This window comes from Anguilla anguilla, chromosome 4 (genome assembly GCF_013347855.1).
Source record: "Anguilla anguilla isolate fAngAng1 chromosome 4, fAngAng1.pri, whole genome shotgun sequence".
Classification (NCBI taxonomy): Eukaryota; Metazoa; Chordata; class Actinopteri; order Anguilliformes; family Anguillidae; genus Anguilla; species Anguilla anguilla.
Genome location: NC_049204.1, coordinates 10306923 through 10325855, shown reverse-complemented (window position 1 = coordinate 10325855; position 18933 = coordinate 10306923). Strand labels below are relative to the sequence as shown.

At 40.6% G+C, this 18933-nt stretch overlaps 2 protein-coding genes across 3 annotated transcripts in view; both read right to left on the bottom strand.

Moving 5' to 3' along the window:
• The window catches only part of btbd8 (BTB domain containing 8), a 40636-nt gene extending 39373 nt beyond the window's left edge, over positions 1 to 1263 (bottom strand). For both annotated transcript variants that reach the window (XM_035414159.1, XM_035414160.1), the window contains exon 1: positions 414 to 1263. The gene's annotated coding sequence lies outside the window, so the exon portion shown is untranslated. The remainder of the gene's footprint in view (positions 1 to 413) is intronic.
• Positions 1264 to 3359: 2096 nt separating this feature from the next.
• ephx4 (epoxide hydrolase 4) lies at positions 3360 to 16050 on the bottom strand. Its single transcript, XM_035412101.1, has 7 exons — positions 15074 to 16050; positions 13659 to 13744; positions 11333 to 11490; positions 9098 to 9226; positions 8193 to 8296; positions 5950 to 6098; positions 3360 to 4255 (listed from the first exon to the last, which is right to left on the bottom strand). The coding sequence occupies exons 1-7, from the start codon at positions 15314 to 15316 to the stop codon at positions 4015 to 4017; spliced, it is 1110 nt and encodes a 369-aa protein (XP_035267992.1). The 5' UTR covers positions 15317 to 16050; the 3' UTR covers positions 3360 to 4014.
• Positions 16051 to 18933: the final 2883 nt, after the last annotated feature.

Below are 18933 nucleotides of genomic sequence, written 5' to 3'. Positions count from 1 at the left end.
TTAGTTATTTAGTTATTAAAAAATAAAAAGCATTAAAATTTCTAGAAATCAGCAACTCCAGGACACAGATTTTGTGGACAGATCCTGTGACACAAAGCCGTTCCAGGGAAGTTCCAGGGGATACAAACTACCCTTTTGTGCAAGATAAATTTACATTTTGTCATTATACGTAAATTAAAAGTTGTAAGGGACATTAACACATTATACAAAGGCGGTTTTTTATTCAATGAGGGTTTTTAATAGTGGGTAAAGACAGGTGCAAATGCTACTGGACGTTCATCTTTCCGTGTAAATAGCCAAGTTAAAGTTGTTTTGCAAAACCAATTTTTCCGGTCAGGTCAGACCATTCCTTATCATAAATCCAATGTTAACGTATTTCCCCAAAGCAAAGCATCGTCAACAATTAAAGGTACCTGGATAATCGTTCCTGCTGAGCAGGATTGATGGTACACTGTAGTGAGACGCAGCCTTGAGATATTCTTCTCATGATCCCCGAGCCATGTGTCAAATGATCCTCTAAGTTGAAATTAACTGCTAGCTAGCTATTTCTGCTTATTCACTTCACTACATGGACTATCCCGTCTCGATTAGTCCGCAAGCTAGGAAAAACAAAAAACGCAAGCACTACCTGGTGAAGACAACCGGGCTGCAAACCCTATTTTAATGCATTCACTTGTATCCAGTTACCGTCAGCATTGTATCCATGCGATTACTACGATGTTGCATGCGTCAACACAAAATGCACTGCTCTGAATTGGCTAGCCAAGTAGCTAGCCAACTAGCAAACATTGCATTTCACATCATGACTTCAGAATGACGAAGTAGACTAGCCTATAGCTACAAATTAGAAAACAAATACTGTCCGTACAGTCCACAGTTTTCTAGTCATACGACCTCACATACGTCTCTGATAAAAACGTCTGTGAAAGCTAGCTTGCAAGCCAACAACTCTCCTAATAAAAACATCCACCTACTAAGACAGGACTGTTTAGCATTTGATAGCATTAGCTGGCTACGTAAAACTACACCCAAGCATAACTAGTCTATCATTAGTGACAAAGCAAGTTAGCTAACATGCTAATGACTGGATGCTGTGCTTTTAATAAAATAAATTCATTGATCTACAGAACCCGGTTGATACAACACGATGTATTTATATTTAAATTCACAATAAAGGTATACTTGCATCCGTATAGGCTGCTACGACTCAACACATGCACACTACCTACAGTTTACCTTAGTGATGATTGACTTCCACTGAATGTGAGACCTACCGTTGAATATTGTGAATTAGCGCATACGGTCATTATGTGTGCACGCACGTAACATTATTTTTCTGTAGCATATGTTGTCAATAATATAAGCATGCCAGTTTATTATATTTGTAAATAAATACATTTAAAATATATATTACAATAAATGTTAATTGCAACTGTAATTGTAAAATGAAATGCACGCATTCATGAAATACTACGGCTGGCCGTTTTCATGGTACGCAAGGCATACTGGGAAACACACAGGCGTGTTTATGGTCTGTCACTGGTCATAATAGAAATTTATGTGGGGGCGACGAAACGGATAAATAAATGCTGAATAAATTAAATCCTTCATCTTAAATCACTGCATTAAAGCATCAAGAATTTAAAGTTGAGTGGCTATAAAGTTATAGGCTACTATCAAAATAACGTAAGAAAAAGGCAGTCTCACAATTTAAATCGATTAAACTAGAGTCTATTAAATATCCACGTATGACCTGGAAGACTGGCAAATCATGCATGAATGTCATTCTTTTTCACATTGTGTTTTAAAGATTTATTTCAAGTTTTCTTAGACTCTCTCGGAGTGTGGATTGGGAATTCTACTATGTCAACTAATTAAGTAATACTCAAGAAAACATGCATTGTTTGTGACGGGTGTATATTTAACACACTATAATATTCCATCTAGCTTCGACATACTTGAATGGCACTTTTTTCATCTGAAGAAATGTAGAAATAGAAGATCACATCCAAGAGAAACCAAATATCTATTGTTTGGGATTACAAATTAAAATATTTGTGTCGGATTATATTGATGCTGTAATCTCTTAAGAAAAATATTGTTAGAAAATGTTTATTACTGACAATATTTCCCCCATTTTGGACTACTTGCACTTTGTTTACTTTGATTACGTTTTGACTGGAAGTAGCAGCTGAAGACACAGATGGGTCTTTCCTGCACTGACTGGCTGCGTGGCTCCTGCAATGTTTTGCCACAATTAAAATGCAAGTTATTTTCAGGGGATCAGAATCGATACGCTCTCAGCCTGATATCCTAAAACATTTCTCCTGAGTTACTGAGGTAATAGTGACAGAGGACACTTGTTCAGGATTACTGTACGGTTATCTTGCAACGTTTCACAGCAAGCCTATGACAACTAAAATGTGTTCTCATACTTATGAACTACTGTAAGATTGAACGTTTTTGTATAGAACAGCATTAACATTATTTTTGCCCAGGGGGACTTTAAGAAAACTTTATTTTGCAGTAGCATTTTCAAAGGAAACACTGAATGTTGCTTGCAGAAGAACACTGTCATGGCAGACCTCTAGCTGTGGTCCTAAACAACCTCAGATTTACATCACAAAGGAAAGCAGGAACCTCAGGCAGCTCAGCAATGGGGAGTGAATGAAATCATAGCTCACTTACTCCGGAGCACATGGGGAAGAAGGAAAAGGTTATGCTGGTTTGAAGGGGAATGATAATCCAGCATGTCTTTGAGCCTAGAAGACACACAGATACAGTGCTTCCACTGGGTCATGAAAGAACCTCTTCTATTTAATGCTGCACGTTAATCCTTAAATGCCCCATGCAATGGCTTCATTTCTTGCATCTAAAGTATTCATTATGCCATAAGATAAAGATCTACATTCACTTTTTTCAATATTTATGAACCAGGAAATAATGTGAGTAATGAGTTCGACACCAGGTGGCGATGAAGCCATGATTACAAACAGTCACACATTACCATTTGCTTGTTTCTGATTAACAGCCTAGTGAAGTCACACTGCTGATTGGTTAAAATGAAACCAATCAGCAGGGGAAGTATAGTCATGTCAAACTATAAGTATAAAAGTATTGTTCTTGGGAGGATAAAATCTTTTGATTTTTATACATAACTATTACAAATGTTTATTTTGACTATTCAGGGCTATTCGGGATTGAAATAGGCTTTGTATGCTTCCAGTTTGAGATCCAACGGATCAAACTCCCATATGGTACCTACACCAACATACCATCGCTCTTTGTGACAATAACCATAGGTATTTAATAAGGAAACACAAGGGGAAGGGATGATATTAAATAAGAAAGGGTAAGCACACATTTTACTTCTATTATTTATTTGCTTAGAAAATTAAAATGGTGCAGGACTAGCTCAGTGGAATAGTAAATGCAACGTGTAGGAAGAGATACAAAAAGTTTACAATATTTAACCATCACTTTTTACAGGAAGATCAAGATAACAACATTCTCAAATATCTGAGCAAATTGTCAAAAATACAAATATGAAGAACAACATTTTCATTAAGACAACACCACCTGATAGAGAAGGCGAGAGGGGAATATCCTGGGGGCATTTGTGTAGAAAAAGAAAGGAGCAATCTGGTGAAAAGTATATTATAGCAGACCACACCATAGCCCAGGAAATCTCAAAAAATGGCACAACTTTTAGTCGTCACATTAATAAATAAGTCAAAGGCACCACCACAATACAACTCACAAGGAGATTTGCCGCACATCTGTAAATGTGTCATTTACAAACTTTAAGGCAGATGTCATGTGCAAAAATCTTAAGATGATCAAATGCTCTAATCTGTGTCCGATCCTGTAAAGTGTGCTTTTCTTCCCCCCCCCCCCTTACTCTGTTTGACATCTTGAAATATATCTGAAATGTGTAAAATTCAAAGGATGATTGCATTATTATGTTGGTTGGTTTTCACAGGCAATTTCCAGCCCTCCTAAGAGGCAAGCAGTTCAGTTTCTGTAGGTTTTGCGCCCCTCGCCCTCTTTGAGAAAGGTCCATATCAAGGTGTTGACGATGTCGGGCTGGTCCTGCTGCAGCCAGTGGCTGGCCCCGGAGATGATGTTGAGCCGGAAGTGGTTCTTGATGTAGAGGCGGCAGGCGTCCGCCATGTCCTGCTCGAGGAAGGCGTCCCTCTCGCCCCACAGCAGGAGCACGGGGGACTTCACGTCTTGCTGCCTCAGGGGGAGGAAGCTGCGGGCGAAAAAAAGAAAAATCACGAGTTTCATTTTCAGCGGCAGAGAAAGACGCGGTCACGGCCAGGGCTCCGGCTGACTAGGGGGCGGGGTGTGGATCAAACGCTCGAGCGTCACTGCGGTTTCACGGATAGTTTATCCGTTTTACCGCGGTTAAAATAACCCAACGGTCAGGTGGATTTCCTGGCTTTGCGGATAAAAATCCAGAGCATGCTAATGAACATGTTCGCTAGGCAAACGGGGTTGAAATTTTCTGTGGGCTGGCAAGTGATTATGATCGTCTCCTCGTCTTGTGCAGACCAGACAAGCAGGATCCACATTGGCATCTGCCATGTTACAGAAGTGTCATCACACCCAAAAGCATGAGGCAGGGAATTGAACATCCCAAAGGATACGTCTGACTGCAGTACCCGGTGGTGGGTCCACACAAAGATCTTCGCTGCACCCTTCCTTCAAGGTCTCGAATATTACTTATATAGCTACTGTCAGAAGTGCTTGCTTTTCCTTCTGCTTTTGTATTGCTGCATAGCAAATTGTAGTTATCGTACTCCCTTAATCCCCTCCATGCACGGACAAACACATTTTACAACTTTGCTTTTTTTTTAAAAAAATGAAATCTTTTACATTTTGTGGATTTTGTTTTGTCACCTAGCAGCCCTTTTTCATGGATGCCAATATAATTCAGCACAGGAACCTTGACACATCTTCATTCATTGAGTGCAAATTGGACATTGCACAGCAAAAAAACTATTACAAGGATTAAGTTATCAGCATCTAGCTAAATCTCAATCTGTAGATCCTGTTACAAAACATTGCATCAACATATCAATTTTTTAAAAATATGTATTTTGAACAATATATGGGACTGGGAAAATAACCAACGTTAATCTAAAGCATACTTACTTATCTTACTTTTCAATCAAAGTCAATTCCAAACTGCCATGAACTGAACTCAACTGTCACTAAATATGAAGTGGACGCTCTTTGTTTAAAGCACACCAAGAACAATAATGTGCGATCTGGACAGTGGTGGGATAGCGGGCTGAAGCGGACAGTGTCCTGGTTGCTGGGTACAGTGTTATCTCTACACTTTGACCCATATGCATTCCTGTTTTCCTGATCCACACTGGCACAAGAGCTCCATTGTGGATCTTTTCACGCCTATTCCAAAGCCACACTTATCAAGAAACAAAGGTCCTTTTTACAACATTGAGTCATTCCCAGAATAATTAACATGGCCTTTTTGTGGTTTTCAGTTGAAAATATGCTTTAGAGGAAAAACCAGCAAGTTGTTGGAAAATAGGTTCTTGACTGCACAAAATGCATCAGTGCACTTTCTTGAAATGAGTGAGATTTTCTAGGCTTACAAATAATTTGGTTTTTATGGGGAGATTATCAACAAATTTGAAATGTTCTTGAAATTTTGCATTCTCTTGGCAAGAGAAGGGATCCTTTCATCCAAACTCTCAGAATAGTTTGGATAATTCATATGGAGAGATTATCAAATTGGAGCACATGGCTTTTCAGTCTCTGGCAATCTCTGCATTGTTTATTTGATAAATTTGGCCGAGGGCATATCAGTATTAATGTTAACGTTGACACTAGAGGGCACTAGTGATTCATGACATTCAACCGACCAAGTAACAATCACTCCGGTGAAACAACTGCATACATCTCACTTCGCACTCTCACCTGAATAAGTTTCTGTAGTAATTTAAGGCGCCTGTGAGGGCCCCAGGCTGGGAGAAGGCGTACAGGTAGGCCTCCATGTCCTCGGAGGTGAGCCAGCAGCCTTTCCGTCCAATCCCTGTGCTTCGGCTCGTGAACAGACCTTTCAAAGCCTGTAGGGAACACGCGAGGAGACGACACAACATGGTGGGGAAAAAAGAGCAGGAGTCAGAGGACAGCGCGGTCAGATACAACCTGCAGAAAGAATTGTGCAAATCCAGATTATCCCATCCACAAATCATACCAATATATTAAAATTAGCAGAATTGGAAATTGCTGACGTATGCTCGGTGGGTACACGGTTTTATTTTGCAAATTAAACTTAATCCTCCATTTTCCCACTGGGCCATTTGGTTGCGTTGATTAATCCAACTATTCAATTTTGCTCAAATCTGGGGGGAGAAAAAAAAAAAAAAAAAAAAAACTCCCGATAAAAATGAAGTATTGATCGAACCAAATGAGTAATTAAATTCTCTGTCACACCTAAACAGGATATCTGTGTTTTTAATGAGAAAGCTTGAATGAGGCACAGCTTTCATAGACCTTCTTAAAGATTGCAAAGCACTGGCACAGAGGAGAGGTGGGGGGAGAGGGAGGATGGTGTCACCTCAACACCACTAGATGGCATCTACCTGGGCCATAAGTTAGGATGTTCACCATACAGTAGAGGTGGGGTGGAAATTTTTACTTGGTGTATTAAACTTGGGGTGATTATATAGACCGTTTCAGAAAACCAGATTGGGAATTTCGGCAGGATGCCAGCAGACCAGCCAAACTTTGCAATATTTGCCATGGGATCACAAGTGACTGAATCAGGAGCTTTGTTTACTGTATCATTTCATCTGAGAAACATAATTTCATACAGAAGTGGCCCCACAGACTGCACAATCGTGTTCAATCTTAAATTGCTTTAGAGAGAGGGCCCCCAGCTGGCAAACTAATACAGATCCTAGCATGCAACTGGATTCCCTAAGATGTGTATCCAAATGTTAACCAAATCAAACCACTGTTTAGCACAAGCAGGCAGTCATGCCACTCTGAAATAAAATTCTAGGGTGTAATTCTACCACAGTGAAGACAATTTCAGTTTGTCCTTAGTAATTTGGGTCAATGTAACCGATTAAACATAACAAAAAACACAGGAAAATATTTTGGTTAAGATTTAAGATACCTTTATGATGAAAGTATTCTGACACTCTCTGGATACCTCCAAACAAGTTCCGTCAGTCACAAAAATGTTCCAGGCATGCCACGTCCAAATACAATCTTCTGATGGATATCATTAAGAAAAATGCAGAGTCTTAAATGCCTGACTCTTTGAATATCACTTTGTTGGGGGGGGTTAGGGTCCACAAATCAAATTATCTGAATAATGTTCCAATACCTTTCCTTAGACTTAATGTTAACTTTCAAAAGACACTGAGGGAAGATTTGGTTAGGATTGTTCACCCTGACATTCCAGGAATGTTCTGGAATGCTTTAGCTGGGCTACCTCTCAAGGCCTAAGCTAACAGATCTGGGTCTGAGAAATGGACGGCTGTAGGGTTAAGCTGCAGCGGCCTATTTGTTGACTCCTGTGCAGATGAGCCTGGATTTGGAGTGGGGCCTCTCACAGACATGAAGCACTTCTTTTCTGTGCTACAATGTACAGCTGCATGATTTCAAATGACACAAGATAAAGACTTCAGTGCCAAGGGAAATCTGATAACTGGCCATCTGAAAGTCTGGTCACACACACACACACACACACGCGCGCACAAGCTGTGCTTACTGGCTATTGAGAAAGACGTTCCCTTTGCTGTAGTAATCTGTTCATTGCTGCATTATAGTCAGTAGTATATATATTATAAATATATTAAATGCATTACAGAGTCCAAATCATCATAATAGTGCTTATGTCTCAACGTTACTGTTCAAATGCATACAATTCCCAAAAATTCAATTATTCAGAAAAGTAAAATACGCACTTACAATAGGAAGGCACATGGGCAATCACAAATGCCTTTGTGAGTGTGAAACTAATGTCTTATACCACCGTGCTCTCAACACAAATGAAAATGAACCCTTGATTAAATTCAGCAGGGCCATTCAGTTCCACAAAGCATGTGCCTCTGTATTGATGAAGCTTACTTCAAAAGCCCAACTGACTTTAGAATCTGCCCCTGACCCTCCCACTCCATGAAAGCTAAGTGGGAGGCGGGCCTCACCTTGAAGTCGTTGATGGACAGCATTAACTCTGGGAAGCGAGGCAGCTGGAAGAAGAATATGTAGCCAGACTTGAGCAGCTGGCTGGGATTGTGAAGAATATAATCTGAAAACACAGAAGAAAAAAAAACCCAGAAGGGTCTTCAATTCAGTCCAGTTTTATTTGCATAGTGGACAGCCACAAAGACAGTTTTCAGAAACAGACAACAGGAATAATCAGGCAAGACTGAGGACAAACTCCAAAAAAAAATCCAGCAATTCAGAATTTGAAAAATTCTGTGCAGTGAGAAGAGAAAAATAAAAGGGGGGGGGGGGGGGGGGGGGGGGGGGGTGTTGGAGAAACCTGGATTTTAAAAGGGAGCCCATCCTATGCTGGCTGGTATAGGGCTGAGCCTCCCCTCTATATCCATCCATCAGAAAACAACATAAAAAGCTGAATTAGAATGTGATATCCATAAAGATAAATAACAGCAAACTAATTTGCCACTTCTTTTCAGGCTCAGAAGCAAGTGTATTATCCCCTAAGGATAATGATGAAACCTTGCCCACAAGATGAATACGTGGTAAATGGTCAAGGTATGAAACATAATACGTAATGATGGCAGATGGTAACAATTCTGTTGTTACTAACTACACATTAACCCTTTAACTGTCCCACAAGATATTCAAAAGACTGTAGGTCACAACTGCTAGGTTTAGCATAACATTTAAGAAACATACTTCCTGAAAATGGTATTCCTGAAACCGTTATAACTACTTCCTGAAGCTGGAATTTCTTTGACCTTTATATGCATACCGATACCAGATCATGTGTGACCATATCATAGTCACATTAACACCTGGCACTGCACCCACCTCTATTTTTGTGAACGGTTTAAACGACTGGACTACAGACAACAGGGCTTACCTGTAAACACACAAGGATGGGGACAGCTTAGGACGATGAGCTTCGTCACCATCTCTGGGTAATGGATGGCAAACAGCCATGCGATGACCCCACCCCAATCGTGGCCAACGAGGAAACATCTGTTATAACCTGGGGGTGGAGGCAGGCACGTTATATTCACTGGAGCAAAAAAAATTCGCAACTCATTCAGTTGAGAAGGCTTGTCTTCATTAGCCGTTTCTTGAGATGCATGTCCAAAGCACTACTGAGCCTTCAGAAAATGAGTGCCAATCTCATTTGCTGTGTTTAAGCAGTCGGCTCAGACGGAAACCGAGGTCAAGACTTCCTTCAGAGATCTTCTGATCAAATTATCCCTCTGCAGAATAATTTCTTGTCCAGCCCCATTCTGAGAGTGCTCAGTGGACTGACTTGCCCAGACCCTTCTGTGTGAGGTGGCTGTTGCCAAGCTATCACATAACATTCTCATAATGCTGCAGTGCCAGTGCAGTAACACTGACAATCTCGTAGAACTTTTTATGCTCGCGAGTCGGACACAACAGCAGGAATGTCGACAGGAAGCCTGGAGATCAGAGTAGGGTTGAGATTAAAGGGGGGGGGGCGGTGTATAGGCTATACAGACCCTACTGAGCATGAATCTTTGACAACCTATCAATTTCTTTCTGGTTTTTTAATTTGGCATTTCCAATCCCACCTGAATTTGGAACGTCCAATCCGCAAACTATGTACAAGTGTTCCCATATGGGCCCCCAGCTGCTGGCTCGGGAGAGTGAAGACAGCTCATAGTTGTCCTCAAAAACATGTGGTGCCAGTCAACTGCTTCTTTTTCCACACCACAGCCAAAAGCCACACAGAGTGGAGGGGGAGGAGACCCAATCATACACGTGCACAGAGAGCAAGCCAAAGATACCCAAATGGCCAACAGGGTTCACTCAAGCTTTATTCATCCAAAACAATTCTGTTTTAATAAAATAGTTCATATTTTGTCAATATTGGTGAACATTTTGGCCTGACAAAAAGGCGAGGTTAAAGCGATATAGGCAGGTGACCCCTAGGTGATGAACAGACATCCGTTTAACCCCAGTGGGAGCCTGGGAACAGGATCGACTCATTTAGACCCATTGTAATGAAGTGCACCTGCAGACTGGTGAAAGTGTGACCAAGAACACTGAACTGTCAACCTCCTTCTCGGTGTCATTAAAGAGATTTTTATCATGATAGCAAAGTGACCCAGTCAGTAACAAATAGGGACATGGTGAGATTTTGGTCTGTAAACATGTTAATACATTGTAGTTTTGCAAGGCAAAACCTAACCTGACATCAGAACCTGCAGCCTTATGGTTATGGTCAGAGCCCCCTATCCACATCACATGCCCAATGGCAGTCGTAGTGTAAGGTATCAGAGGCCAGCTCAGGCAGAAAATGTCAGTTGTAGATTATTGTCACTTGTTCTCCAGAGCAGAGCGTGAAAAGTGCTGTTAAGTGATCGCTGTCACATGACCAAAATAAATACCACAGAAATCAGTCTTGCACCATTTGAGATGAGTCAGGGCCACTGAGCCCAGATATCTGGCCTCTGGGCATGATGCTCTGCAGTCGCCCCGTCACCTTAGTCATCACGTCCAAGAGCTTCGACAGATGGGACACACATCACACCTCAAGTGTCATTATATTTGTGTGCGCTCGTATGATCTCCCGTTGCTACACACAGCAAGGGCCAGACCAAAAAGCATGTTTTTTTGTTTTTTTTTGGGTGGTGGGGGTCGAATGCACAAAAATTTCATCACATGGATAAATTGCATTTCTATATGTCCTGTTTACTAAATAAAGCGCCTTCACATTGAAAAGCAATGAAAAAGCAGAAGTTTGCATGTTATCCATTTGTGTGGAACCTATTATAACTGTGCATGTTTTTCCACCACACGGGAACATCACATCTTCACTTGGATAAGAGCATCGGTATGTAGCTCACTGTATATTTTCCAGTGCAATCATTTACACAATTACTTTTAGAAAATACTACACACAAAAAAAAAAAAAAAAAAAAAAAACTGCACGGGTGCATTTTTTTCAACAACATTTGCATAGCCTTAGACAGTTATAACAGAAGACATTGGCGGAGCTAACTGGTGTACAAAGATTACATTTGAATAATAACCTTCCTTCTTGTACTTCAACAGATAAATATGAATTCTACAGGTTTCCCAGATGATACTATTAAGGAATAAGGGCTCTTACCCAAGTACTCCACGATGTCTTTAACATCAGTGAGCATGTAATCCAGTCGGTAGCTGTCGGTGGATGCTGGCACGTCCGACTCCCCGTACCCACGCATGTCCACCGCCGCCACCCGAAACTCGCTCTTGAACTCACGCAGCTGGTGGCGCCAGGAGAACCTGAGGCAAACAAAAAGGAAACGAGGCAGTCATTTTACCTCACACTCTGGGCTGCGTCTGCTCAGAATTGCTTACAATGGTGCAAACAACCTGACTGGGTATGACAATCCAATGCAGCTACTTTTATTTTTGTCGATTTGAGTAGACCAGCAAACTTCACTGTAGGTAATTACAGTGCAGTCCAAGTATTTGGGCAGCAACATTTCACTTGCTGAAGACAAGACTGAAGACAAAAATCCTCCAAAACAAAAAGAAATTGAAGATGGCTGCAGCACAGGCCAGGCAGAGCATTACCAGGGATGATGCCCATCATCTGGTGATATCTATGATTCACAGACCTCAGGCAGTCATCAGATTCAAAGGGTTTACAACCAAGTATTAAATATGATGAATTTATATAGATTGTTAATTTGTCCAATTACTTTTGGTCAACTAGAATGGGGGGACTATGTATACAAGGGCATTCATTCCTGCATGAATCACTGGATACTGTTGTAAATACCCGTACATTAAATCTGACAGTATGCACTTTAACTCATATTCAGTGTTTCAATTAAAATTGAATGTTCTCGAGTACAGATCAAAAACAACAAGAAATGTGTCACTGTCCAAATACTTTCAGACTGCTCGGTATGAGAATAATATATAAAAAGGTATTCTTTAATAAATAAATAGCTTTAGTGTCTTGTTTTGCCAAATATATGCAAGATGATGATACTTCCTGAATTGTACATATGATCAATACCCTGATCTCCTTCACAAATAATTGAAGGACATCACTCATTTAGGAAAAAATCAGTGACTTTTATTGTAATCATCACTGACACTGACTGGGCTCAAAAATCCCAATGACTGAAGATCTTATCTGCTCTTAAAAGCAGAGTCCTTTGGAGGTGAAAGCCTTCCTCTGAAAGACACTGCAGTGGTGAATCGGGTAGAGGCAGAGTCAGGATGAGCACTAAAAGACCAAAACCCCATATTTTAGGAAGAGGAAGTAGTTTAAAAGAAAGTCTCACACTGCTGTGCCCAAATGAGTGGAAAATGGCTACGATGCACTTTTTTGGCATGAGTTACGCAATATTGGAGAATCTGCGAGACCGGAATCTCTCCCAGAATCCCCTACACAGACAGTTAATCTTCAGTTTCTGTCTTTCGCACAGGAGATGCGCAACGAAGCGAGGCGGACCTTCCACAGCAATAATTAAGCACCGTCTTCTTTCCGATAGGCCCGTGAGTTGGCCTGAGATACGGACTGGCTTACTGCTGCTGACAACCTATCCAACCTCATTCCAGCCCCAGAAACATAGCAGTCCTTACAGCTGAATGACGCACGTTAAGAAATTAGAAGGGAAGAACACTTGAGACAACTCTCCTTACACAAGGCAGTTAAATGGTATAATACCATGAAACAGAGGGGGCTTCATGCCCCTCCGATTTGAGCCCATTTGGCTTCACATTTTCGTAACTGAAAATCAGTAGCCGCCATTATGAAAGGCATAAGTCGTGTGCTGCCAATCTGTGGCCACACGCGACTCGTTCGTTTAAAATGTTTGGGGAGATTTCTTCCTTTCAAAAATTCCTTCACTGCCGAGCACGTCAACTAGCTCTCAGATTCATGGCCTGACATTTCCAACCATTATGCAGAGCTATAAGCGAGATTGGGTGCTGTTGCCCACAGTTTGTGCCTACAGTTAGTACCCACAGTTATTACATGGTATGAGAGCATAAAGCACAGAGAAAGTGTATGTAAGGAATTGCAAATCAGTTACGTAGGGCCAAGTGGCTTGATGCATACTTGGTAGATATATACATACACTTTTTTTTTTTTTCTTCAAACAGTGATTCATTTTCAAATACCTTTCTTCATGAGGCTCAAGAGTTACTTCAGGATCAAACAAGACATGCATGTAAAAAAGAAAGTTTTATGAGGTAAGCTATTGGTGTTATGTAGAGGACTGCCTCCAAAGCATGTCATGAGAATGTAAAGGGCCCAAAAAAATTTAAGTGTAAATGTCCAGACATTGTAACCATTGTAAATTAATGTCCTCATGTCTTGACTAGAGTAGCAACGTGTGTTCTCTCGAAAGGCTGTATACATTCACAAGACTACAAAATTGTAGTATTATAGCAGCCTGTGGTGTTTACCTGCATGCGTAGGCATGTCTTACCAGAACTCTGGGAAACCATGGAGAAACAGCATTAGGGGTTTCCCCCTTTCTCCCGCAACCACATAGTGGAATCTCAGACCAGACTCCTGGGAACAGAAACAGGGCAACCATCATTCACTGAAGACAGCTTCTATGATGCCAATGCTGGCGTCCCCTTAATCACGCTGGCTGCTACTTTCTCGTGTGATGAAAAAAAGTCTCCTTTTCAATATTGCCCTGGGCTTTATGGGGCAGTAAAACAAAACAGTGGGCTGTGGCCATGTCGTAAACCTAGCTCATTCAAAATTTCAAACTGAGTTTATTAATGCCTACACATTTATGCCATCGTCCAGTATTTTATGTGGCTCATTTTAATTCTTCAGTTAAAGTAATTTATTGCAGTCTACTGTAGTTTAGACGCTCTGTTCATATTAGTTTCAGCTAAACATCAATAGCAAAATAAAATCTGTGATTTCACCATTTCAGACCAATGTTTGTTAAGATATTGACAAATAAAAACACCCCTTTTCAGGTCTAGCCAGTCTAATGAGAGATTTTTGCTAGCCCAGCCTCTATCCCCAGACAACGAGCCACTGGAGCTTTGTTAAATTCTAATTACTGATAGAAAGTTAACTATGCAATGTGTTTAACACTACGGAGTGAACTAATAGCGGGATACTGACAAAGACAGTTACAAGGACTGCATTAGCGTTTCAGATTTCTACAATACAACAATTTAAAATTCCGATATTTATTTAAATGTAGGTAATCTGTGGCGAGCTATCGACAATTATTTTGGAATGCACATAAAAAGGAAAATGTATAGCCTATGCGCATCCATGCACTCGATCATGACACACAGTTTGAGATCTTCACAGCTATTGTAAATCCAACTATAATTGACATTCTAAAAACGTTCCACAAAGGTGACCTAAGTAACGTGACGTACAGGGATCAGTCCAGTGACAGCACCGTCTTCTTTGAATAAATCAACAACGAATCTACAAATTGAAAGTTTAAAAAGTGCGAATGGCCAAACGAAAACGGACTTAGAAACAATATTGTCATTTGTAAACACAGGGTGTTTCAGTCCGTGCTGACCATGAAAACAAGGTACAAGCTACATTCGGAGCTGTCTTCAGCACCGTTTGGTGAGAAAGAAGCCAAGCAGTATATAAAATACGAATTTTATGCGAGGCTTTATGGGAAATATTAATACTGCATGTTACATAACTTAAATTGCTTCGAAAATATATAACTGCATTACGATCAATGTTTTCAATTATATACACAGGCCTGTTTCAATCGATTTATTCTCTGTCAATGGTACGCAGCTAGCTACATGAAGAATTAGCTATGCATTTGTGGTGCATCCATGGCAAAAAAATAACGCGTCTTACCTTGCTATTAAACGTGGGATGCAGTGCATACCTTACCTTTATTCTAACGTAGCAGTGGGTTCCCAAGGACGTGTCATTCAGGCAAGCTGGGGGAGTTTCGCGTATTCCCCATTGAAAGGTTTTTGACGGCCTTAAAATTATGTTCCACCAAAGTTTCAACAGCGCAATGCAAGTGCAGAGAGCACAATAGCTGTATATCAAAGACCAAAAGCCAAAAACTCGGATCTTTAGCGTAAGTCGAACTGTAAACAACAGCAAGTTGCGAAGCAGCCTCGCCATTTTTACATTACAGCGGGAAAACCGATATATATCACGTTACCAATTGATGTGCTGTTAATTGGCTGATATTCCTTAAATAACAAACACGGGAGTAATCCTTCTGCTCCGTAAAAAGCGCATTCGTCTGTCTACTTGTCCGCCGGGGAGGATCCCTGAATGTGAACTCAATGAAATGCACACAAGATCTGAACGTCAGGATTCACGCTTGCGTGTGACAGGAGGGTTGTATTGCGAAGTAGGTGTTTTTTTTTTTTTTACACCACTGCCCAAAGCTTAAACTGCTATGCTCCAAGATTTCGGAATGCGGGTAATTGGCTTATTTGGAAGACGGCTTATTTTTTAACCAGCTAGGCTTCCACGTGCTCGCCCGACAGAAACAGTTGTCGTTTTAAATTTTCAAGGTAGTCCAAACATGTCAACACAATGCATTTTTGTATTCTTTTTCAACTATGCCGTTTGTAATTTTCTTTTGGAGAAGCCAATTCAGCGTTATAGTGAAACTACAACTTCCCCTCTAATCATACGTACAAAATCAATGCAACCCTTTGTAAAAAGCATGCGGTGAGCCAACTATTTTTTTGTGCCGAAAAAATACATTTCCTGAAACCAAAACAAAAAGTAGGCTACTTTCGCTAAAATACTCGTAGGCCTAATCACATAGAGGCATTTTCAAACAGCAGCCCATGACCGAATGAACGTTGACCCCACAGAAATACCCGATTGCGCAAATCCTTGAGGAAGCTCAGATATTTATCTTGGTGATTACTGCACGTGGTAAAGGGTTACATTTTGGCATTGATTGGCATTTACCTGTAGAAGTATGGTGTATGTGCACATCTGTTTCACTGGTAGTATAGAACATTCCTGGAATATAAAAAACTAATTCAAAGTAATATGTACTGTAGAGCAGTGGTTCTCTGACTTGGTCCTGGGTTACCATTAATGGGAATGCTGATTTTTGTTCCAACCACAATTGCAATCCCATAACTTTAACAAACTGTAAAAAAAAATTTATTAGGTGCTATTCATGTTTAGAGGGATTATTTACCCTCTTAATACATATTATGCCAGAAATAGCTTTGCATACCATGAAGAATAAAATTTCCAGGTTATGTTGTGCTACATAGTGAACAATTGCATAGAAAGAGGTAACTTTTTATCCAATTAAAGACTGAGGTTAGGGCGGCACGGAATGGGTAGCACTGTCGCCTCACATCAAGAAGGTCCTAATCTCGGTTTGGGACCTTTCTTTGTGGAGTTTGCATGTGTCTGTGTGGGTTTCCTCCAGGTACTCCGGCTTCCTCCCACAATCCAAAGACATGCAGGTAGGCTAATTGGAGACTCTAAATTGCCCATAGGTATAAGTGTATGAGTGAATGGTGTGTGTGCCCTGCGATAGATAGGCGGCCTGTCCTCTCGGCCAATGCATGCTGGGATAGGCTGCAGTGCACCACCACCCCCTCGCGACCCTGCCCAGGATAAGGGGTTATAGATAATGGTTGGATGGAAGACTGAGGTTAATCAGTACGTTCCCATTTAGGTAATTGAACAGGAGTTTTATTTCTTTAATAATTATTAACACAATGCGGATTTGGCTCATTATCATTTGCTTTGAAATCTTCATTATCTTCCAGGTGATCAGTTTTACTGACCAGGTGTCTGCACTTTCACCAATTAGGACTCGGAGTGTACTGATTCACCTCAATCTTTAATTTGGTCAATTAAAAATAATTTACCTCATTTCATGCGGTTCTTTGCAATTTTGCACATTAAGCATAATCTGAATATAGGAATTTTATTCTTCATGGCACGCATAGCTATTTCTGATGTAATGTGGTTTGTGAAGGTAATCCTTCTAAACAAGAAAAGCACCTGTTAAGAAAAAAATATAGCTTGGTAAAATTCTGGGATTGCAATTGTTGTTGGAATGAAAACCAACATACACAGTGGTACCCCGGGAGAATGTTTGGGAACCACTGAGGGAGAGTACCAAGAACAGGTGGAAAGTCCAGGGGTTAGAAAAGAAAAATTCTGTCACGTGTTTCTTCCACGCATGAACTCAGCTGACTTTGCACATTAGTTTGAGCACCTGGCTGAAGAATTTTGCCAATTAGGAAATCTGGAAGATTGGAACAAAATACTGGGGAGGGCTTTTCCTCACTGAATTTGGATTTTCCACCTCTGGTTTGATGTCTACAATGACTGAAATGTATGGAAGAGGGAACAGAGACGTTCCCTCTTCCATTTGTCTTTGTGATGAGGGGTTTATGCACTGCAACTCTACTATAATATCCCTCTCTATGTAGTTGTCGATGGACTGTTCTTGCTGAGTCTGATCACGACCTGCATTGACATTCTCAGTCACCGGAGGCAGAGTTGCTCTTCTGTTTTTCTTTACATATAAGTAATGCAAAAGCATCACAGTCATTGAATGTGTGATTTCGACCACAATTTCCAACCCTATTTACTGATGTCTTTCCCATAAATCTAAACGTAGATATCACTTTAGTTGCTGTTCCTATTGTAACACTAACCAGCTGAGTAGTCTTTATGACTGAAGCTTTTCCTGTACCCCAATAATGAACATCTTTCAAAGTCACTTAGATCTTTTCCTCTTGCCATCTTGATCCAAAATCAAGGTTGACTGGGCCTGTTCAGCATTTTTATACATGCCACAGAGTATGATACAATGTTAATTGTTTAATTGTGTCATGCAGTCCACCTGTATGGAAGCATCTGCATTTGTTTCTCCACTCATTTATTTAGGTTTTTCCTTTAATTTGTCACCTGTCTGTATATGTGTACAGTGATGTGAAAGAGTACATATTTTACTTCTATGGTTTTACATATTAGAACATAAACCCTCATCTAGTCCCACCAAGTGCTAACAGTAGATAAATATAACCTCAGGTGACAAATAACACTAATTTTACTTAGTGATTATATACTTAACAAAAAATAAGCCAACATGCAGAAACCATGCGTGAAAAAGTTCTGCTTCCATATCAATTAAGAAATTGATCACCAACACAATTAGTTGATCATCAGGAAGTGCTACAATCTTATATAAAAGCAAAAGCTTTGGTCTGGGACACCCAGATTTGTGTTAACACAGCATGCCGAGGACAAAAGATATTTGATGATCTCAGTGAAGTAATTATTGGGGTACATCAGTCTGAAAAGGTTATACAGCCATTTCCAAATATGAAGTCCCTCATTCCACAGTGAAAAAGATAATTGACGGAGAACATTCAAAACAGATCTACCCAGATGTGGGCACCCCAGCAAAATCACCCCCAGATCAGACAGTATAATACAACAAAAAATGGACAAAGAATGACAAATGACAGAACCCCAAAGCTACACCCAGAGATCTACAACCCCCGGCAACATAAATGTTATGGTTCATCACACCACCATTAGGAAAAGCCTGAACAAGTATGGCGTTCATCAAAGGGCAGCCAAAATGAACATTGCAGCAGGGCTTAAGATTGCAAAACTGCACCTGAATTAACCTTAAGACTTCTGGAACGCTGTTCTCTGGAGACCAAAGTGGAGTCGTTTTGCTGTGGTGTAGATAGCCATGTATGGCAAAAACCAAACCCTGCAGATCACAG